This window comes from Equus quagga, chromosome 14, assembly GCF_021613505.1.
Source record: "Equus quagga isolate Etosha38 chromosome 14, UCLA_HA_Equagga_1.0, whole genome shotgun sequence".
NCBI lineage: Eukaryota > Metazoa > Chordata > Mammalia > Perissodactyla > Equidae > Equus > Equus quagga.
The window spans coordinates 92,330,190-92,354,416 of record NC_060280.1 but is presented as its reverse complement, the minus strand read 5'-3'; the positions used below and the strand labels follow the sequence as shown (position 1 = coordinate 92,354,416).

The following is a 24,227-nucleotide window of genomic DNA, read 5'->3' as shown; positions in this document are numbered from 1 at the left end:
ACCCCAAACTTTCTTTGGATGCTGTGCCTCCCGCTTGAACAGCTCTTGTCTCCCACCCTCAACCCTACCTTGGTTCCGGGGCTGCCCCTGACTGCCTGAGGCTGAAAAGTCCCATTGGTTCTGGGCAGGACACAAAACTCAGGCCCAAATGAGCCACCACGGAAATGCAAAGCAAGACCACAGTGAGATACCACTTCACACCCACTAGCGTGGCTATAATCAAAAAGATGGACCAGAGCAAGTGCTGGTGAAGATGTGGAGAAACTGGACTCCTCATACACTGCTGGTGGAAGTATAAAATGGTGCAGCCACTTTGGGAAAGAGTGGAATTTCCTTAAAAGTTAGATGTAGAGTTACCAGATGACCCAGAAATTCCATTCCTAGGTGTGCACTCAAGAGAACTAAAAACATACAACCACATAAAAACTTGTGCACTGAAAACTATAAGACACTATTGAAAGAAATTGAAGAAGAAATGGAAAGATATTCTGTGTTCAAGGATTGGAAGAATAAACAAAGTTAAAATGTCCATATTACCTACAGCAATCTGTAGATTCAATGCAATCCCAATCAGAATCCCAATGACATTCTTCACAGAAATAGAACACAGAATCCTAAAACTTATATGAAACAAAAAAAGACCCCGAATAGCCAAAGGAATACTGAGAAAAAAGAACAAAGCTGGTGGTATCACACTACCTGAATTCAAAATATACTACAAAGCTACAGTAATCAAAACAGCACAGTACTGGCACAAAAACAAACACACAGATCAATGGAACAGAATAATGGAGAGCCCAGAAATAAATCCATACACCTATGGACAGCTAACTTTTGACAATAGAGCCAAGGACATACAATGGAGAAAGGAAAGTCTCTTCAATAAATAGCGTTGGGAAAACTTGACAATCACATGAAAAGAATGAAAGTAGACCATTATTTTGCACCACACACAAAAACTAACTCAAAATGGATTAAAGAGTTGAATGTAAGACCTGGAACCATTAAACTCCGAGAAGAAAACATAGGGAGTATGCTCTTTGACACCAGTCTTAGCAGCATATTTTCAAGTACCTTGTCAAGCACCATTTTCAAGGAAACAATAGGAAAAAAACAAATGGGACTACATCAAACTGAAAAGCTTTTGCACAGCAAAGGAAACCATCAACCAAACAAAAAGACAACCTAACAATTGGGAGATGATATTTGCAAACCATATGTGTGATAAGGGGTTAATATCCAAAATATATAAAGAATTCACACATCTCAACAACAAAAAAATGAACAACATGATCAAAAAAATAGGCAGAGGATATGAACAGACATTTTTCCAAAGAAGGTATACAGATAGCCAACAGGCACATGAAACAATGTTCAACATCACTAATTATGAGGGAAATACAAATCAAGACTATAATGAGATATCACCTCATACTCATCAGAATGGCTGTTATTAAAAAGACAGGAAATGAGTGTTGGAGAGGATGTGGAGAAAGGGAACTCTCATACACTGCTGGTGGGAATGCAAACTGGTGCAGCCACTATGGAAAATAGTATGGAGATTCCCCAAAAAATTAAAAATAGAACCACCATATGATCCAGCCATCCCACGACTGGGTATTTATCAAAAGAACATGAAAACATTAATTCAGAAAGATATGTGCACCCCTATGTTCATTGCAGCATTACTCACAATAGCCAAGACTTGGAAGCAACCTAAGTGCCCATCAATGTATGAATGGATAAAGAAGATGTGGTATATGTCTATATATACAATGGAATACTACTCAGCCATAAAACGATAAAATCATGCCATTTGTACCAACGTGGACGGACCTTGAGGTTATTATGCTAAACAAAATAAGTCTGACAGAGGAAGACCAATATCATATGATTTCACTCATATGTGGAAGATAAACAAACAAACAAACACATAGATAAGGAGAATAGATTGGTGGTTACCAGAGGGAAAGGGGGTGAGAGGAGGGCAGAAAGGGTAAAGGGGTATATGTGTATGGTGTCAGATGGAAACTAGACTTTTGGTGGTGAACACGATGCAGTCTAAACAGAAGCCAAAATATAATTGATGTATACCTGAAATTTACATAATGTTATAAACCAATATGACCTCAATTTAAAAAAAAAAAAAACTTGTACATGTGTGTTCATAGCATTATTCATAATAGCCAAAAGGTGGAAACAACACAAAAGTCCATCAAGGGATGAATAGATAAACAAAAGGAGGTTCCTTCATACAATGGAATATTATTCAGTCATAAAAAGGAATGAAACACTGACACATGTTACAACGTGGATGAGCCCAAAAACAGCACACTAACGAAAGAAGCGAGTAACAAAAGGTCACATATTGTATGATTCATTTTTAGGAAATGTCCAGACCCAACAAATCCAGAGAGACAGAAAGCTCATTAGTAGTTGCCAGGGCCTGGAGAGAGAGGAGGTAGGGAAGATTTGCAGGTGATGGCTAAGCGAGGAATGGGGTTTCTTTTTTGGGGTGATGAAAATATTCTGAAATTGACTGTGGTGATGGTCGCACAACTCTGTGAATGTACTGAAAAAACATTGAATTGTATGTTTCAAATGAGTGTATCTTATGGTAGGTGAATGTATCTCAATAAAGCTGTTATTTTTTTAAAAAAACCCTAGTGCCTGAGCCTGACCGTATGGCTCTCAAAGCGAAAAATATTGACTCTCTGGCCATTTACAGAAAATGACCTCCGACCTCCATGATCACCCTCAACTATAGATGGTAGACCCCAGAGCCCACAGTCTGGGTTTGAGAGTTGGGTGTGTGACCCTGAGCAAGTCCACTTAGCTCCCCGAGTTCCCATTCTCTCAGCTGTAAATGGAGACAGTAACAGGTCCCACCTGGCAGGAAGACTGTCATGGTAGATCCTGGTAGATCCCACCTGGTGGGATGACGGTGAAGTTTGAATGGATCATTGTAAAGAGCTCAGAGCAGTGCCTGGGGCAGGGGAAGGGCTCAGTCAAGCACAGGGTACACCTTCTGGGTCAAACCCAGAGAGGGGACCTGATTTATCTGCCTGCCATCAACCAGTGGAGGGGAGGCCTGGCCCCAATCCGGTCCAAGCCTCAGCAGAGCCTCTCCTGGCAGGAGTAGACCCCAAGCCCTTCTGGGAATGGAGACCTTCGCCACAATGGTTACAGGCACGGCTCAGAGCAGGGGCCGACCAATTACAGCCCCTGAGCCAAATCTAGTCTGCTGCCTGCCTTTATAAATAAAGTTTTATTGGCACACAACCACACCCATTCGTTTACATATCATCTCTATGACGGCTTTCACGTTACCACGGCAGAGTTGAGTATTTGCAACAGAGACCATGTGGCTGCAGAACCAAACATGTTTACTATCTGGCCCTTTACAGAAAAAAGTTGCCAACCCCTGGCTTAGAATATCAGATAGTCTTGGGTCTGAATCCTGACTCTATTCTTATGGACCTTGAATGCAACTTAAATTCTGGATGCCTCAGTACCAAGCTCACTGGGTTATTCTGAGGATTTATTGCATGTCATTGGTCCCAAGAGGCATATTATTTTGACATTCCTGAAACTGGAATGCACCTTACAAGCAACACTATCTTACAACTAGAATTGGCAGTCTTTCTCTTTCTTAGTAGTTCATTACAATAATGGGGCCTCTCATCACATCTTAGATATGATAAAACATAATAAATGAGATACTGTGTATAAAGCACTTAACATGCACAGGGCACACAGTCGGCCCTTGGGGTGGCTTAGCTACTTTTTTGTTCTTAGATTCCGACGCTTGTGCATTTCTGTACTCATCCATCACTCTGCACGGTGTCAGATAGGTAAGAGAGGCACCCAAGAAAAAATCGCTTATTAAGATTTTAAGGATTTATTTTCAGACTCAGATAACTCTCTCTACAGCAAAACGAGTCTCCCCGTGACATGAGTCAGGGGCGAGACAAAGGCAGACCACCATCATCCAACTCGCAGGACAGAGCTAAAAACGTGAGAAACTGGAGAAAGAAACAAGTGTGCGGATCAGCATTTCTGACCCATCTCCCTGGAAAGTTATGAATCGAGGCTTTGAGTCTGAACAACAAAGTATCCAATGAGAGAAGCATTTGGGCCAGAATTGAAGAGGAGGAAGGAAGTACCAACGACAGCCTCGAAGGCGCATGCCCACGTGTCAAGGAGCTTACCTCATCGCCGTATCGTCGATAACTCACTTCGTACAGCACGATCAGACCGTTGGGTTCTTTGGGCTCCTGCCACATCAAGTGAACGACATTGTTCTCGAAGATTTCGTGAGTCACGGGGCCAACGATGTCGTCCGCCTTGGCTGTAGGGAGCAAGCGGTTAGAGGCGGGGAACTGACCCGTGGGTCGAATCCCAACTCAACCACTTACCAGCTGAGCAACCCGCACATCATGTGGCTTTCTTGTGCTCCATTTCCCTCATCAGAGAATGGACAATAAAACTCACTTCATGAACTGTCTACATATCTATGTCTGTCTATCTACCTATCTATCTATCTCACATCTGTCTATCTATCTATCTATCTATCTATCTACCTATCTCGCATCCTGTTGGCTCTGTTGCTCTGGAGAACCCTGACTAATATGCTACACATATGCATGTCTTAATTTTACTTTATTTTTCTTATGGCTTGTGTGCATTTTCTAAAGTTTATACGGTGGCTGTGTATGACTCATGCAATTCAAAAATAATAAAGGCAGACAAGGATGGACCTTGAAGGCATTATGCTACGTGAAATAAGTCAAACAGAAAAAGACAAATACGATATGATTTCACTTCTATGTGGAATCTAAAAACGCCAAACTCACGGCAACAGAGAGGAGACTGGTGGTTGGCAGGAGATGGGTATGGGAGAAATGGGGAGATGTTGGTGAAAGGATACAAACTTCCAGTTAGAAGATGAATGAGTTCTGGGGATCTCACATACGGCATGTCGTGACAGTTACTAATACTGTATTATACACTTGAAAGTTGCTAAGAGAGTAGATCGTAAATGTCCCCACCATCAAAAAGAAATGGCAACAATGTGACGTGACAGAGGTGTTAGTAATGCTACAGTGGTCATCATGTTGCAATATATAAATGTATCAAATCAGCGTGTGGTATACCTTAAACTTACACAATGTTATAGGTCAACTGTATCTCAATGAAGTTGGGGAAAAAGTTAAAAATGATAAAGGCAAATAAGTTGAAGTACAAATATATGCTGCTTAGAGGCTGGAGGGCTTCCCCTTGATCAGCCTGCGTCTGCTCGCCCCAAGGTGTGCCTACCCACCTTCGGGCATGGTCCTGGCACTGACATAGGCAGCCACACTGCACCTCTCTTCGGGGGAATCTTGGTTGCAAGCCTGAAGCTCGATGCGATAGCCGGTAAAATGGCGCAGGCCGGAGATGACCAGCGACTCCTTGTTCACCACTTTCTCGAAGGGTCTGCGCTCCTCTGAGCTCGTGGGCGTGCTGGTGGAGGAGGTATTAGGGAAACCCGGAACCGTGGGCACGGCCACCGTCACATTCCCGACATCAGCAAGCGCCCTGCGTTTCCGAGACGGTCTGTAACAAGAGTAGGACACACATGGTCACCGGATCACCATCTTTAAAGAAAAGGATGCTGGAGAACGAAAGGCTTAAAATGAGACTGGTGTAGCGAGATTTGAGGGGGGGCATGTAGATTAAAATGCAAATTGCCAGGAATTACAATTCAGAGCAGCTTTCAAGATGCCCTTGTAAGCATCATAAGTATCAGAGCAGAGCCACCCCAGGAAGGGGGACGGGCTCCAGGACCATCCATAGTAGACACGCACCGATATTCCCCTCAACATGCTTGATTTCAGGTTTTCATTTTGCAGATTAAGAGGCTACCCAGGGTCAGTGTTAAAAATAAGATGCCCAAAGCGGGTAAGAGTCTAGCTTTTCAGGAAGCCCTGCCAAATGGGATTTGCCCAATGACCCAAGCTACTGGCCAACATCATCAGTTTAAACGGGAGAAATGCATCTTCTAATTCTTATGACCATTTAGGGCACCTGGGCAGTTTGATTAATTAAAGTCCAATTCTTGGTAAAGGAATCTTATCGCTCAGCGTGGTAACACTAATAACTCTAAAAACTACCTAAGCAATTGACACACTTTTTCCCTCCCTAAAAAGATACATTCAGAAATAAATGTTGATAGCCTAAAAATTTATAAATGCAAAAAAAAATGTAAAGAAAATTGAAATTACTCGCCATTCTACTGCCCATGGTATCCTGTGGGCAATTTTTTTTTTTCTAGAAACATTATGTACGGGTATGATGAGGATCAAGCCAGTTTTATAACCCATTTCATTTACTTGTTAGATTGGAAGCATTCGTCAAATATTTTCCTTAAACCACAACATCTTAAGTAGGACAGAATTTACATTTTTTCTTTTTCAAGGTGAGGGTTTTCCCTCTTAGTTAAGAAAGTAGTACATGCTCATTGCAGAAGACTTGTAAAACTGTAAAATACTCCATTTAATGAATGAGCCATAACTTACATAATCCTCTTCCTATTTTTTTAATATGTTTTCCTTTTTTTGCCATTATAAATATTGCTTTGATCACTGTCTGATCGTCCTACAGTTCCTAAAAGTGGATTCATAGAAATCACTAGGTTATGCCTCTTAATGCATACAGCTAACTTGCTACGCAGACCTTTTTATTAACTTGTGGTCTCATCAGTAACCCATGAAACTTTCCCTCAGGATACCCTCAGCAAAACTGAGAATTGAAAGTGTTTTGTTGTTGTTTTGTTTTGTTTTTTCAACCTGAGAGATTTTCTTTTTTTGAGGAAGATTCGCTCCGAGCTAACATCTATTGCCAATCTTCCTTTTTTTTTTTTCTCTTGAGGAAGATTAGCCCTGAGCTAACATCTGTGCCAATCCTCCTCTATTTCATATGTGGGCCGCTACCACAGCATGGCTTGACGAGTGGTGTAGGTCCATACCTGGGATCCGAACCCATGAACCCAGGTCACTGAAGAGGAGTGTGCTGGACTTAACCACTACACCACAGGGCCGGCCCCCCTGAGAGATTATTTTTTTAAAGCCATCACTCTACTGCTTTATTTGCATCTCTATGTACTGCTGAATAGGAACTCTTCTTTCCGTGACTGGTTCTTTTATGTTTCTCTAGGAAACTGTCCATCCTTATCCTATTTTTCCATGAAGGTCTGTGCTCTCCTCATTCCTACTCTCGTGCTGTTCATTCACTAAGGGTATTACCCTTTATCAACCGTATTGTGTGATTTACCTCGGTTTGTTGTTGGCCAGTGAGTTTTCTTTAAATGACCTGAAACAGTCTTTCATATTATCTGCAAAATTTTATATATCAGCAAGTTTTTTAATTTTTTCCTTTACAGGTAATTCTAGATGGGGTTACTAAAGTTTTTTAGCAATTATGAAAGGGATCTTTTCCACCATTTTATATTCTAATTATTGCTAGTATACCTATTGATTTTTTTTGTTTGTTTATTTATATTCTAACTACTTTCCTGAACTCTTAATCATTCTAAGACTTTCAGAGTTGATTTTCTTGGATTTTCAAGGAACATACTAGGAAAAGGCTCAGCAAACTTTTCCCATAAGTGCTAGATAGTAAATATTTTGGATTTTGTGGGACATGTGGCTTTTGTTACAGCTACTCAATTTTCAATGGCTTTCAAGCCCTTGTAGCTTGAAAGCAGCCATAGACAAAATGTAAAAAACAAATGACTGTGGTTACATTCCAATAAAACCTTATTGACAAAAACAGAGAGCTGCCATAGTTTTTCCACACTTGCACTAGAATATCCACACATAGCAATTATTTCATTTGCCACAATCCATTCTTCACCATTCTAATTTTTGCTTTGGGTCTTATCGCACTGGCTACATACTCAGAGAAATGTCAACTAGTAATGACGAGGCTGGGCTCCTTCCAACTCTAACAGGCACAGTTTTCAGAATGATGTTACCTTGGCTATTGGTTTCATCTAGGCAATATTCCTAGTTTTATAAACATCGCTCTTGTTCCCATTGTTCTAAATTAGAAACTTTTAATTAATGTGATCAAATGAGATCATTATGTGATTTTTCATACTGATGAATTAGATTCTATCGTCAGAGCTCCTGCTCTCAAACCATCCTTGCACTTCTGAGATAAATGATATCACCAGCCCGGTGTTTTATTTAGGACATTTGGATCTAAAGTCCCAGATTAGCTGGTTCTGGGGTTTTCTCTCAGTGAAGCATCTTTGTCATGTTCTGCTATGGGGTGCGATGTTAGTTTCAAAAAATGAACTAGGAAGATTTCTGTAGATTTTCACACTCTGGAAAAGCTTCTATATTACAGGAAATAGTTGCTGTTTCAGAGTTTGAAAGAATTCATCTGCAAAACTGCCTGAGCCCAGGCAGTCTTTTTTGAGGCAATTAATTGACACTTTTTTCTTGTCTTTTTCCAAGGTTACTAGAAAATTTAATTTTTCTGCTGCTTCTTGATTCAGCTCAGACAAGTTAAAATTTCCCGCCTCACTGAAAGTTTCTAACTGAATAGCACATGAATACCCAGAGAATTCAACAGATTAAAATCTTCCTTAGCCCCTATTCTTTTATCACCTTTTTTACTTCTCATTATTTATAGTTTTTTTCTTTATTATATTTTCTTTGATCGTATTTAGCTATATTGGTTTTTCCCCTCCCTCCCTAATACATTTATATTTTTACATTTTTTCTTAATGTATGAGATCATTTAAGTCTACCAATTTGCAGCCAAGCCCAGTTTGGCAATATTCTACAAGTTAAGATATGTGGGATTTGCACTTTTATTCTTTTCCAAATAGACTTTAACAAAAGTTTCCATTTCTTCTTTGACCTAATAGATATCTAAGTGATTGACTTCTTAATACCCAGGAACTAGAGCTGTCTGTTCAAACTTCTGCTGTTTGCTTTTCGTTTTTATTGCACCATAATCAGAAAACACGTGGTCAGCAAACAAACTCTACTTTGGGGGTACTCATTAAGATTTTCTCTGTGATCTTTTTGTATGAAAAGACTAATGACATTCTTGGATAGAAACCAAAGATATAGCCACGTTAGCAAGATACAGAACACTTCCACACAGGCACCAATGGGCCTTCCCCAAATGGTTGACACTCTGGTGCTTCATGAATTACTGCTGAGAAATTGATATCGGAACCACTGGAAACTTAAAATGGTCTCATCAAACAGACCAAAACAGGGACCGGCCCCATGGCCGAGTGGTTAAGTTCGTGTGCTCCACTTTGGTAGCCCAGGATTTCACCAGTTCGGATCCTGGGCACGGACACGGCACCGCTCATCAGGCCATGCTGAGGCGGCATCCCACATGCCACAACTAGAAGGACCCACCATTTAAAATATGCAACTATGTACTGGGGGGATTTGGGGAGAAAAAGCAGGAAAAAAAACAAAGAAGATTAGCAAGAGTTGTTAGCTCAGGTGCCAATCTTTAAAAAAAAAAAAAGACCAAATATGTATATACCAAAAGGATTATATCCCAAAAAACCACAAAGTGAAAGACTCCCATGATAAAGCATAACTGGTTCTTCCACTCCTTACAAACACAGCATTTTATTATTGCACAACCTCACATTAGACCAGAGGTTCTTGACAAAGGGTGCGTCTGTCCCCCACCCTGCCACCAAGGGGACATCTGGCCTGGCTGGAGACATTTTTTGGTTGTCACTATTTGGGGGGACAGGTGTACTATTGGCATCCACTGGGGAAGAGACCAGGGATGCTGCAAAACATCCTAGAACACACAGGGCCATCCCCACACCTGAGAAGGACTTGGCCCCAAATGTCAACAGGGCTGAGGTTCAGAAACCCTGCTCTGGACCAGCACCCCAGATTTCTAGGGTTTTCTTTACTACAAGATTATACTCCAAATGGCCACTAGAGGGCAGATCAGGGCCACACACCTACCTGAACGTAAATAAGCATTGTTTAAAGAATAAAATCTCTCCACATGGCCCCGACTCGCCTTCTATTCCTCCCAAGAGCCCTTGACGGGTCCTCAAGCTCTGTTTTCCTGTCCTCTCCTCCAGGACAACCTCCTTAATTCTTTAAGACACCAGGAAAAGGGAAGCGTGCCTGACTGTCCTGAGTGGAATTCAGTGACACAACACATCTTCGCTCACATCTGTGGTCCCACACGTGTCACCCCAAATCAAAACAGCTCTGTTTCCACATCGGTCTTCCCCACAAGCTGCCGCACGTGGTCTAGACTCTGGGTGCCGTTCTGCAGGCACGGTGGGCATTGATAGATAAATGTTTAGCGCGGAAATGCATGGAGGGAACTGTGTACCATCCCGGAGGTGCCCCCAGAAAGTACCCCTTCGAGTCTGTGTCTTAGTAAGGGTGTGTTAGTTAAGATTTCTTTCCCCCTGCGTTCATGCCCAGATCCCACTTCAGGGTGAAGGCGTTGAACGTGTGAATTTGTGGAGCGAGGGGTCTCGGCAGAGCAGCCCGTTGCATGCATCAAGCCACAGAAGCCCCTGGGGGTCTCGAAGGCGCTCGACATGCTTCCTGCCCCGCCTGGCCCCCTGGCCCTGCGATGAGCAGCCACCAGGGGCCACGTGGACGTCCCACAGGTGAGTCATACCTAGTGTCCTCGGCACCAGGGCCTGAAGAGGATTTTCTGTGAAAACAAAACCAACCACTTTCAGGACAGACAGAAAGAACTTCTTCAGACAGACCTCTGGCTTCTGACACCCTGGAAGCCACATTCTGTCCAAGCAGCCCAAGGGCGCCCTGCCCTTGACCGTGGACCACTTTTTTTCCCATCACTTGAACCACATCTTCCCCAGGAGGTGTGGAGAACACAGCAAGAGGGGGGAAATGTCAGAGAAAATACCCCCCAGAGACCTGGCCATCTGGGATTGCCCTTGGTTGTCAGACTTGGCTACACTGAAACATCACAACTGACTCAGCCATTTCCCCAAATGCAGCACGTTTTGTTTTTAACGAGTAAAACAGTAACTGCCCTCAAATGGGCTGTGCCATTTAGCGCTCTTTTGGACTCAGGGTCATGGAGGAAAAATGCAAGAAAGAAAGAAAGAGAAAAAAACAAGAAACATTGTGTACTGATGATTCTGAGGAAACGTCAACTCAGATGAGGAGCGATGGTGGGCATTTGAAGAGATCCATTTTAGAAACTTGTTTTATTCCAGCGTAAGCCTTTTGGGGTTTTGATCCCCTTTGGAAATGGCCATTGTGTCAGAAGTTTCCGGGTATCCCAGTGCTGAAGTCTTTAAGGGGAAAGAAGGAGGAGGGAGTTCAAAGTCCACATGGCACGTCTGCAGCCAAAACCCGAGGCAAGTCACTTGCCAGCTCAGAAACACAGGCTTTGGACCCATAAAAGTGGGAAGGGACTGCTTCAGTGGGTTACTGCAAAGATTCATGAACTAATATGGTGCAGACAGCGCTACCAGCATCGCGTGGGTGGAGACCAGGGGCGCTGCTCAACACCCTATAATGCACAGGACGACCGCCATTGCAGAGTATGATCTGGCCCCAAATGTCAATAGCGTCAAGGCTGAGAATGCTTGTGTGGCTCCTGGGATCTCATAATCATAAAAGATGGGACCTATTATCTCCATTTTACAGAGAAGTAAACGGAGACACCAAGAGAGGTGAAATCACCTGAGACCCAGAGAAAGTTGCCTTTTACCTCAGTGTCTCTGCTTGCAGGGAAGGCAAAGATGGATGAAAAGGCTAGAGTAATTTTTACTGCAAACCCTCGCAGTAGATCAGATGTATATCAGGAGTTCTCTTCACTCACTAAAGGAAACTCAACGTATTTAAATAGGAGAAGCCACCGGGTTTTGAAGACGCGGTGGAAAGTTCCAGAAGGATGAGAAGAAGGTTTCATACATCAGCACTTCCCTTCATTCACTGAGAGACACTCAATATATTTAAATAGGAGAAGCTTCCAGGTTTTGAAGATGCAGTGGAAAGTTCCGGAAGGATGAGGTTACACAGAGGAGAGAAAGAGAAAGCGCTGAGCTTGAGACTCAGTGATAAATCAAGATGGGGCCAAGCAGGCATTTCTAAGACTTGCCTCAATAATCTAATGGAGCCCATTTCAGAACTCAGTTGGGGACTGGAGGCTGGAGTGAAGAGTTTGAGAGACGTACAAAAGCAAATGCTGAGTTTTTTAAATGTTTCCCTCTTTTTTGGGTGACTATTTGTCCTTCCTGCTAAGATTCCTGTGGAAATCACAAGATCTCGTCCTCCATCCGCCCACCCTCTGGGTCCCCTCTTCATCGCATTCCTTAAGTAACGACCCCAACGCCAAGCAATGAAAACTCCTGACCTGGGGACAAAAACCACATTGTGCAGATAGTCCTCGAACGTCTTCCTGAACGAGGACTCCTCCAGCTCCTTCAGGATCTGGGAGTCGGTCTTCGGGCAGGAGCAGCATTCGCCGGCAGACTCCTCGTACTCACTCTGATTGTGCTTCTGGGACCCCTCAGACTCAAACGGTGGAGACCAGGTCCTGGAGGGCAGCTTCAAGCCTGGAGAAAGGCAGAGAAGGCGGGCTCAACTCTCCCCCACCCCCCCACGCACACACGCGCATGCACACACAGAGCAAAGGGAGCCTTCTCAGAGGGACTGGGCATGACAGACAGAGCTCGGGGCTGGGGTCTGGGTTCAAGTTCTACCGGGAAAAATAAGATCTCAGTGTAGTCTATACAGAAATATAACGATGTATACCTGAAATTTATACAATGTTATAAACCCATGTTACCTCAATTTACAAAAAAAAAAGACCTCTCACCGGAGGGGGCAGTGAAGGTGCATGTTAACGTGCACCAGAAACTGTCAGACACCTTAACGCCACAGGGCAGGAGACTGTCAGGTATACAGGCATAGCCCTGTCCTCATGGAACCTGCATTCTAGTGGATGCGGGGGGAGGGGAAGGGAATGCACAATAAAGCAATAAAGACACACGCCCGGGGTCAGATGGCAGGATCAAAGGACAGAGAGTCTGGGGTTGCTATTTTTCATGGGGTGGTCTTGGAGAAAGTGACCGCTAAGCAGTCCCGAATTAAGTAAAGGAATGAGCCATGCACATATCTTGGTGTAAAGCAGTTGAGACAGAGAAAAAAAGCAGTGCAAAGGCCCTGAGGTAGGGACTTCCTTGGCATGTCGAAAGACACCAAGGACCCAATGTGGCTAGAAGGAGCTGAAGGAGAGAATAGCGGGAGATGGGGTTAGAAAAGGACTGGGTGGCCAAGTTACAGTTGAATGTATGAATGAATCAATCAATCAATCAACCAACCAACCAACCACGTCAATAGAGTGATGGGAGGGCAGAGCAGAATTCCACACTCAGTACCACTATGGAGGCAGAGAAGCTCTGGACTAAACACATGAGAGGAGGTTGAGGGAAGAAAATTTCTAAATAAGCACAGAAAAGGGAATTCAAAAAAACCAAGAACACCAACTTCTCAAGGCAGTGGTCTTAAAAATACCAAACTGCTTTTTAAGTACCATGGCTGGCCGCGTCTTGACCCCCGAGTTCCATCCCCTGGGGTGGCTGCTACCCGTGTCATGAGCACACCATCTGGTACAGCCACAAGGACGCGCACTACTCCTTATGGACAAAATCCACGACGGCCCCTCGAATTCGCCTTTCCTGCCGCCAGCCCTGGGGGCCTGGTGCCTGCTAGTGCCTACTGAGCAAAGGAAATGTCCCTTTTTCCTCTCCCCTTAATGGCTCCGGTAGACAATGAGCTCTAAGTGCCTTCCTGTGAATGGTGAGTATCCACTCGGAAGGGCAAGTATTTATACAGCTTTGAAAGCCTGCAAGAGACTCTTAAAAATGCTCCTTAAAGTCTATTAATAGACGAGGAATAATCCGGCTGGGTTAACTGTTAGAGGGGATAGCGACGGCATCGTGCATGGAAGAAAAACGAGGATTTCCTTTGTAAGGGGGGCAGCTGAGGATTTCTAGAGAGGAAAAGGCTTTTGATCAGGGACAGGCATAGCTCCTGACACCTGTTACCTTTCTAGCATCCACTGGATAACACTTGGCCTCCAAAGGTTTTACTGTGACTGAGAGTAAAGCATAATGAGGTGCCTAAGTCAGTCAAATCCGCAGAGACAGACAGTAGATGGTGGGGCCAGGGGCTGGGGGAGGAGATGAGGAGTGAGTGTTTCACGGGGACCGAGTTTCGGTTTGGGAAGGTGAGAAAGTTCTGGAGACGGAGGGTGCGTGTGGTCGCACAAGAAGGCGAATGCACTTAATGCCACTGAAATGGATGCTCAAAAGCTGTTAAAATGATCAGTATTGCATTATATATATTTTACCATAATAAAAAAAGCCGTATAGGTGATAAGACTGTGTTGTATAATTGAAATTATATATATAATTGAAATATAATTGAAACATTAAGTAGAGCTCAAGTGTTCTCACCCCAAAAAAAAAGAGAAAAAGATAAATAAGTGAGATGATGGATGTGTTAATTAACTAGACAGGGGGAATTCTTTCACAATGTATATGTGCGCCAAACCATCACAATATGCACTCTGAATATCTTACAATTTTACTTGTCAATTATGCCTCCACATAGCTGAAAAAAATAAAACAACTACGCATTCTAAAGGAAGCTACTACTGGTCACGGTTAGTCAGTTTATCTAAATTGTGTGTGTATTTTAATTGCGGTAAAATACACACAACATAAAATTTACCATCTTAACCATTTTAAGTGTCAGGCTCAGTGGCATGAAGCACATTCACATGGTTGTGAATCCCCACCCTCCGTCTCCAGAAGTTTCTCATCTTCCCAAACTGAGCTCTGTGCCCATGAAACGCTGACCCCCCCAGCCCCTCCCCCAGCCCCCCTGCCGCCCCCACCACCCTAGTTTCTGTCTGTATGGATGTGGCTCCTCTAGGGACCTCCTGTGAGTGGAATCACACAATATCTGTCCTTAGTAAGTTTATTTTTAATTACATAAACTTTGTGATCATTACAAATAAAACCATGTTTAAATAGTCACGTTGTAATGATGGATTTAGCCTTCCAGAATCAAAGTCATTGCTCTTTAAAGAAAAAAAAAAAGTCGTCAGGTATTGACTGTCCCACGGCTGGTGGCAGTTCTTGCTGGTGGCTTCAGTGACTTGAATGCAGGGCCAAGAGCTCGAGGCTGAGCCGATGACTGCGCTTGCTCTGGAGTTATGTAAAGCATCCAAAGAGATAAATCACCTTTGCAACCCTCGGCTCAGGCAGGGGATGAGGTCACAGCATACATATAGCACATGATCTTAGAGCTGGGACAGCTCCCAGAGATCATCTGGCCTCCCGCCCTTTCTCCCGAAAAGGAGGCAGCCAGTGACATGCTCGGTGACTTGCCCAAAGCCCCACACAGGTTGGAGGTCCAGCCAAGAGTGGACCTCAGGCTCCTGGCCTCATCCATGCCTTGCCAGCGGCCCCAAGGCCAAAGGCTGAGGATATCACTGACTCAAAAAAGGTAAAGAAAAATAAAGACAGACAAACAAAAAAACAACTAAAGTAAAAACTGCCTTCTGTTTCTCCAGTTTGATGGAGATTTTTAAAACCCAGTTTTTAAATAATCTTAAACTAATTTAGACAAACAGTTTGAGGCTTCAAATATCTTTCCATTTTTCTGCAGACAGATGGAAGCCCACAAAGTAAACAAGACTCAAGACTGAAAAAAAAAAAAACTGTCATCATTAGTATAAATTTTTACCCAAAAGTGAAGGAGAGAATAGATTATTGCTCCTTGCTGTCTTCGATCCTTAAAATTTAAGGATCTAAATTTAGGGGCCAAAATTCTTCCCGGACTTTGTCAATCACCTCTCGATGGCTCGTTTGTGTTTCTAGTTTAGCACAAAAGTCTGGAATGGGTTAACACAACTCATCCCCACCAGGAGGAGGGGAGAAAAGGAGGAGGACAACGATGAGGAGGAGGAGAAAATTCCAGAGGAAAACGGTGCCAAGATAAGGGAAATATCTGGTTTCACCACGAATCTTCAGATGTGAGCTCATGTTGTGATGTTTAGAAATGTGTGTGTGTGCGTTCGTATGAGATGGGACAGGGTGTGTGTGCACTCGTGTATGTACACTGGGAAACGGGAGGGGAGAGATGTGTTCCTGGGGGTGGAACAAAATGGACCAAATGTGCTCGTAAAACCATAAAAGCAGGGGCCGGCCCCATGGCCGAGTGGTTAAGTTTGTGTGCTCCACTGCGGTGGCCCAGAGTTTCACCGGTTCGGATCCAGGGCACGGACGTGGCACCGCTCATCAAGCCACGCTGAGGCAGCGTCCCACATGCCACAAATAGAAGGACCCACAACGAAGAATATACAACTATGTACCAGGGGGCTTTGGGGAGAAAAAGGAAAAAAGAAACCCCATAAAACCAGCGGCTCCCACACATCTGCCTGTACTCACCTTTGAGGCAATAATCCAACTCGTACAGCTCGCTGTCTTCCTCCTGCCTCTCCCAGAAAACCAGGTAGTGTGTGATGTTCCCATTGGGGTCAGAGGGGGGCTTCCACTTCAGAATAATCTGGGACGAGGAATTAGAAACGGAGATGGGATCCAGGGGGACAGACGGGTCTGCAAAGGAGAAAGGAAATAGGTCCATGGTGAGGAGGAAGGTACAACCTATCAGGTGCGCAGGAGACGGGACACGCAAATTAGAGAGATCACGAGGATGTTCGATGCGGTGTTATTTAACGTCGGAGAAAAATGGAGACACCTGAAACGCTCACCCAGGAAGGGCATGAGTTACATAATTGTGGTCCATTCCCACCACAGGTTATGTAGCCGTTCATTTATCCATTGATGCAACAATCATTTATGGAGCTCCTACTATGTGTCAAGCTCTCTGTGTTCTGGGCACTGGAAAGATGCTGGGGGAAAGGAGGACGGTGGAAGAGACAAACTCACATTTCCCAGTTCACATTCATCCCAAGTTGAGCTCAGTCACTGGGCAAATTTCAGCAGCTGGATGCTGTTTTATCATATCTCTGAGCTGGCAGCTCATCTAACACCCCCCCAAAAATGCATCGCCTTTGGGTTCCACAAAACCTTCCCCTCGAGAATGGAGATGGCTGAGGAAGACGGTGAAGAGTGAGGTTGGGGGTCTCAAGGCAGAGGACATGGTGTGTACAAAGGCCCTGAGGCTGGAAGTTTCTGGTAACTATAATCCTTTGGTGTTACTGGGCACTAGCCAACAAAGCTGAGGCTGGTTCATAAAGTTTGGACTCTATCCTATAAGATGGAGTTTCTCAGCCTCGGTACCACTGACATTTGGGGTCAGATAATTCTTTGTCGTGGGGGTTGTCCTGTGCATTGCAGGATGTTAAGCAGCATCCCTGGTCTCCACCCACTAAATGCCAGGAACCCCACCTCCACAGTCAACCAACCCGTCTCCAGACATCATCAGATGTCCCCTGGGAGCAGAATCACCCAAATTGAGAACTATTGCTGTAGGAAGACTTAGACTTTATAAAAATGTAATTCAGGGACCAGCCTGGTGGTGTAGTGGTTAAGTTCGTGCACTCCACTTCAGCAGCCAGCAAACGGACAGTTTGCAGGTTCGGACCCTAGGCGTGGACCTAGCACCACTCATCAAGCCACACCGTGGCAGTATCCCACATAAAACAGAGGACGATTGGCACATGTTAGCTCAGCGACAATCTTCCTCAAGCAAAAAGAGGAAGACTGGCAGCAGATGTTAGCTCAGGGCCAATCTTCCTCACCAAAAAAAAAAAAAATTTATATATATATATATATACACCCATTGCTATGACATCTTTCCCCCCCCCAAAAAAAAAAAAAAAATGGAGAGGGGGGAAGGGATGCAGAGATGAAACAAAAATGGCAAGATGTTGATCATTGCTGAAGCTGGGAAATGGTTCATGGGGCTCATTTTTTCTTTCAACTCCTGTGAATATTTGAAAATTTTCCATAACAGGAAGAAGAAATATATATTCCCCTCAGGTGTCTTATTGCTACTGCCTCATCTTCTGAAATTCTAGACCTCAGCACTCGGCTCTTTTAAAAGCCAATAACTACACAAGAGGGTATTTCACACAACATCACCGAGTCAGCCTGTTAAAGGCAAGACATCCCATTCATGCACAAATTCATACCCACAAGAAGTGCTTACTCGTGGCATTTGTCTGGACATAGATGATGTCGCTCTTGGCCCCGTATGTCCGGCGTTCATCAGAAAAGGTGACCAAGGTCTTGACAAAGATGGCGTACTGGGTCCAGGGTTTGAGACCTCGCATCAGCCACCCAGGGTGGTTCTGTGACTTGGGGTCGTTGGACCTCAGAGGTGGGTCAATGTCCACTACCGTCCAGCTGTTGGAGCCACACGCATCCTGCCCATCGAACTCCGTCACGTTCTGATAAGGGCTTACAAGAGGAAATAGGAGAAGGCGGTTACCATTTTGTGCCTGTCGCTCTGAAGACGGCAGAGATGCAACTGGAGGAAGTTACCTCCTCCGGGGTTGCATCCTCTTTGCCAACAATCATGCCACAAGGCGAAATGACACAGGAACAGCCGAAGAGAAAAAGGACTGCTTCCCTTACGTCTGAATTTCCCAATAATAATAATGCTGGTGGTGATGACGATGGATGACGCCTACTACCTCATGCGTTATTGATAAGATTATGTGGCAGAATGTGTTCAACTTCTCAGCACACAGCCTGACACATCATAAATCTTGAGAGACGGAACTCTTACTGACATTAATCCTATCACCACTTCCATTATCTTCCTTGAAAATTTCAGCAGAGTCGTAGACTCGAAATGACTAAGTGTTGTTTAATGGGGATAGAGTTTCAGTTCGGGATGAAGAAAAAGTTCTGGAGATGGGTGGTGGTGATAGTAACACAACAGCATAAAGGTACTTAATGCGACTGAACTGCACACCCACACATAGTTAAAATAGTCAATTTTGTGTTATATATGTTTTATCTCTGTTTTTCCAAGGTTGGGAAAAATACAAAATAGAAAAATAAATAAATTTTACAAAATCTACTAAGTAGAGTGAATGACTTTTAGTTGAGGATGGCGGGGGAGATGCACATAGAAGAAACAAAATGGGTTATTGCTATAGGAAATTGACCTCATACGCCATCAACTGGGAGATCATAAAAAGGAGCCCGTATTTATTCCACGAGTAGGAGAGATAGAGAGAATGACCCCAGAGGGGAAGACCTGAGCACTCGCACAACAAGCACGAAGCTTGCAACACCATTTCTTGATCCTTCTACTTACGCCTCTTTATAGAAGAGCATGAAGCCCAAGAGGTCTCGGAAGTCGGGGGGCCAATACGGCTCCCATTTCAGCAAGATCTTGTCAGAAGATGTCCGAATGTGAGAAAATGTAAGTAACTCATTTTCACCTAGAAAAGGTTAAAAAAAAAAAGTATCAGTATTAAATAATTTGTTTCAGCCCAAAGCAGGTGATTCTACACTTCCAGGAGTGTCCATGAGACGGGAGGTGTCAACCTGCTGTCCCCTTGACACGTCTTGTACCCACGTGCCTCGCCCGCTGTTGGGAGGCAAGAACCGGTCGTGCAGATTGGCCCCACCGCAAGTCAATTTCTTGGCCAGATGCTCAACTGAATAACGGTAGTTGGTGCCCACATAAGGAGGACAACTGGCCAGCAGTTACTGGGAAAAGATATTTTTCATGAGTAATATTTGTCCGGACACAATTTTGTCTTGCATGTGGGCTTTCAAGACTGACATGTGAGAAAATGTAAGTCCAGCGCAAATGAACACATGCCAAGTGAGCTTGGAGGGTGTAAAGATCATTATACCTTGGGGAGATGATGCCTTGGAGAGAGTAATACCCCCTGCCCGGCATGCAAGCCTGCCCTTAAGCTCCACCCCAACCTTGCTCTCTCCCTCCCCAGAATTCCCATAGCTCGAACCACATTCCACCATAAGAAACCAGCTCCCCGTGAGGGTATTATGGAAGGTCTGGCATCTCAGTGCTCAGATATCCCTTCAAGAGGGAATCTGTCAGAGGAATGCAGTTGGCTGACAATCCGCAGCTGTAGCAACCACAGGACATGCTGTAGCATTCAAGCCAAGGCCATACATAAGGAATGTTATTCACTCATTCATTCATTCATTCATTCAATGCCTATGTGGCATCTTCCAGTATCAGGCACTGTATTTGGTGCAGTAAGCACAGAGATGATATGCATAATACCTATCCTCAATATTTCAGAAACCTTACCACATATTTAGCTGTTTTAGCTCGCTAGGGGGCAGTGACATCCCCCTGGGGGCCAGCGTGGTGGGGCAAGGGGGAGGGCAGCCATGTTATCTGGTCCACAGCCTGGAAGGATGAGGGCATCGCCACTTACAGGACGCCTGGTCCCCGTTGGTCTTCAGGGCGATGTCGTTCCTCTCCTGGCGCCCTTTGGTTCCTGAAACTTCCTCCATCTTGTGAATTTCCGACAAGCAGAGTTTGGGATTATAGTGGAAGAAGAGTTTCCCCTGAGTGATGGTGAGGTTGTGCTTGCTCCAGTCCCATAGCTGCCTCAGGTTCTGGTTGTCCAAGGCGTAGAATGAGTAGTTCCTAGGGAAACACACATACATACCCAGTCATTCAACAGTCTGTTGTCTCCAGCTCCAAGATGGTGGGGCCATGGCTGAAATTCTCCTTGTTCAGCATGACATCCCCCACCACAACCACTTGCTGGGCACATTCTCAATAAGTGTTCAATGGAAGGTGGCAGACACATGGAAAGTCAAGAAAGTCTTCTTGGCCAGGAAGGTGTCTGAGTTCAGTCTTGTGGGGGGAGAAAGGTAAGACCATGATGGATTAAGATAAGGATTTCAGAGAGAGGAAAGACTGAAGGCACAGAGGCACCTGAGTTGAGCTCAGAGTAGCGCGAAGCAGCCTGCTATGGCCATTAGTTGACAGGTAGCAAGACCAGAGAGGTGCAGCAAACCAAATTCTCTTCTATGTTGCATGTCGAACCAAGACCAAGAACATGTGCCCTTCCTTGAAAGGCAGATGGGAGCCATTGAAGGTTTTATAACTCCTCAGTAACTTGATTAGATCTGTGCCTTAGAAGTATTTGTGGACCACCAACACACGATAGACGGGAGAAGAGAAGCATCTAGACCTGTGTTGCCCCATCCAGAAACCACTGGCCACCTGAAGTGTGGCCACTCTGAACTGTACTGGAAGTAAACGGCACAGATCTCGAAGACTTAGCATGCAAAAAAAAAAAAGGATGCAAAAGATCTTTTTTATACTTTTTTATATTGATATCACTTTGAAATAACATTTTAGATGTACTGGGTTCAATAAAATGCATTATTAAAATTCATTTCACCTATTTCTCTTAAAGTTCTCTTAAAACGTGGCTACTAGAACATTTAAAGCTGCACCTGTGACTTGTATTATATTTCTGTCGGATGGCACTGGTCCAGTTCCAGAACATCCAGCTAGGAGATCACTGGAACAATCTGATCAAAGGGTCTGAGCTTCAGCAAAAGGCAGTTTTATGGCAGAAAATTCAACATGAACTGGTGAGTGATTCAAGAAGGTAGTCTAGACAACGCAGTGGTTTGGCTTCTCAAAAGTCATTCACAGACTCGCTTTTCCCTTGCCTTCCTTTACTGCACAGACTGGAAAAGGTAAATATGCATCTTCCAGCCTCCCTTGCAGCTAGGGGCAGCCACGTGACCCGGTTCTGGCCAAGGAGATATAAGCAGAAATCATTCTTGGTGGTGAGACTGTGGGAGCTTCCAGGCAAGTTTTTTTTTTTTTTTTTTTGAGACAGTCTCAATGGGCAGACCTACGTCCCTTTCTCCTGCTGGTGCTACAGATGTAAGGTTGAGTGTCAGGCAGCCATCTTGTGACCATGAGGAGCACAAAGATAGAAAGAACTTGGGTCTTCGATGGCACTGATGGTCGGTCTTCCTCAGACTTCCTTCCTATGAGTCCTGTCTACACGGAACGCAGCTAGTCTGGATATCTGTTGTTTTACTAACTGAAATAGGGTTCACAGGACCTGAAGGGGAAGGGATCCAAGAAATGAGGATGGGGAACTGAGGCAAGGAGGTGAGCTCCATTTTGTCCACGTTGTGTTTGAGGTTCCTAGGGGTCACCTGGCTGGAGACAGGCTCAGGGGTGAGGAGAGATGTCAGGGCTGGAGGTCTCAGCACAGGAAGATGGGCGTCACCAGAGGGAAGGCAGACGCTGGTAACCCAGGACACCTGCTCTCAAAGGCAGGTGGAGGAACAAGGACAGAAATCCAGGGAAGCTGGGAAAATGCATTGAAGAGCTAGTATTCTCTTGACCAGAGGACACGAGAGTCTCAGACACAGTCAATTTCAGGAGCACCAAGAAGTGAGAATGTGCAGATGTGCGATTCCAGAGTCCTGCTCAGGCCCGCGCTCTGACTCACGGTGAAGCCCAGACAGCCGGGTGCCTATTCCATTCCGGCCAGCGCCCTCGGAGGGCACAAAGTGTGGTCTGTACCCGCTGCGATTTCCGAGAGTAACTGTAAAATGGGTATCCTTTTCCTTGGCTGGACTTTAGACACATTCCAACGCGAGTTCCTTCCTCTTCTCAAGGTTTCTCCAGGCACTTTCTCCTAATAGATGGTTTTTTGGCTTGAAAAATCTCTAAGTTTTTCTTCCCTCCTCCCCAAGCTGAATTGACATATAATTGGCATATAATGTTGTATCAGTTTAAAGGGTATAATATCATTATTAGATATGTGTATATATTACAAAACAGTTACCACACTAAGTTTAGTTAACATCCATCACCTTACGTAGTTAAAAATTTTTTTCTTGTGATAAGAACTTTTAAGATCTACTCTCTTAGCAACTTTCAAACACACAACATTGTTAGCTATAGTCACCACGCTGGACATTACATCCTCAGGAATTATTTATCTTATAACAGGAGGTTTGTACATTTTGACTCCCCTCATCCATTTCCCCTACTCCCCACCCCCCACCTCTGGCAACCGCCAATCTGTTCTCTGTATCTATGAGTTTGGGGTTTTTTTAGATTCCACATATAAGTGAGATCATACAGTGTTTGTCTTTCTCGGTCTGACTTGTTTCACTTAGCATAATGCACTCAAGGTCCATCGATGTAGTCCCAAATGGTACGATTTCCTTCTTTATGGCTGTATAATATTCCATTATATATATATATATACACACCATACTTCCTTTATCCATTCATCATTGATGGACACTTAGGTTGTTTCCACGTCTTGGCAAAAACCCCCAAGTTTTTCTAACTCATGGACTTCCTAGTGAGCCTTCGGGCCACAGACACAGAATCAGGCCCACCTACCCGATTTCCAAGGTCTCTCCCCGAATTAGGCGTAACTTCCGGAAGAAGGAAAGCGACACAAGAGCGTAGGACCGGCGGATTTTCAGATACCCTGAAATTTCTTCAATGAGTCCGAGGTTGGCCTCTAGCTCAGCTGCCAGGTTGTCTAAGGAAAGGAGAGAATATCCAGTGAGTTTCCACAGAAATATTTTAATCTTCCCATAATATCCCATGGGGAGGAGTTAACTCCAGGCTGAAAATGACTTTGTCATACCCTGCTCAAAAGGCATCATAGTTAGGACACAATCCAGTGTCCATATTACGGGGTCTGCAAGTCCCTAAATAAGTGACCGCTTCTTTTTTCTCATCTTTTCCTTGGTCGCCCTACTCCAGACATGTGGGCCTCCCCACAGTCCCTTAAATAGGCCAGACATACTCCTGCCTCAGGACCTTTGCACTGGCTGCCTCTATAGTTTGCCCCGCATATTATTCCTCTATAGATCTACTTGGTTTGCTCCATCACCAACTCAAAGTGTCTCTCCTCAAACTGGAAACTCCTCTAAAAGAGCAACTCCCTTTATTCTCTATTTCAGAGGGTGGTAAACTACAGCCCACTGACCAAATCCAGCCAGCTTTGTAAATAAACTTTTAGGGGCACAGAGCCATGCCCAGTGTTCCGTGTTCTCTCCGGCTGCTTTCACTCTATCCCCACAGAGTCGAGTAGTTATGACAGAGACGGTCTGGCCTGCCAAGCTGAGCAGACTGATTATACAGTCTTTATAAGAAAAACTTGCCGACCCCTGCTCCCTCCGTTACTCGGCTTTGCTTTCC

General features: G+C 44.4%; 1 protein-coding gene across 4 annotated transcripts in view; it reads right to left on the bottom strand.

Moving 5' to 3' along the window:
- INSR (insulin receptor) overlaps positions 1–24,227 on the bottom strand; it is a 128,055-nt gene that overhangs the window by 21,711 nt on the left and 82,117 nt on the right. For 2 of the 4 annotated variants that reach the window (XM_046684741.1, XM_046684740.1), the window contains exons 5-13: positions 23,418–23,562; positions 20,452–20,666; positions 19,350–19,476; positions 18,231–18,481; positions 16,505–16,672; positions 12,397–12,598; positions 10,684–10,719; positions 5,324–5,598; positions 4,212–4,351 (exon numbers count right to left, since the gene is read on the bottom strand). In XM_046684741.1, the coding sequence (XP_046540697.1) occupies positions 4,212–4,351; positions 5,324–5,598; positions 10,684–10,719; positions 12,397–12,598; positions 16,505–16,672; positions 18,231–18,481; positions 19,350–19,476; positions 20,452–20,666; positions 23,418–23,562 (1,559 nt within the window). The remainder of the gene's footprint in view (positions 1–4,211; positions 4,352–5,323; positions 5,599–10,683; positions 10,720–12,396; positions 12,599–16,504; positions 16,673–18,230; positions 18,482–19,349; positions 19,477–20,451; positions 20,667–23,417; positions 23,563–24,227) is intronic. The other 2 variants (XM_046684743.1, XM_046684742.1) reach the window with 1 other exon arrangement.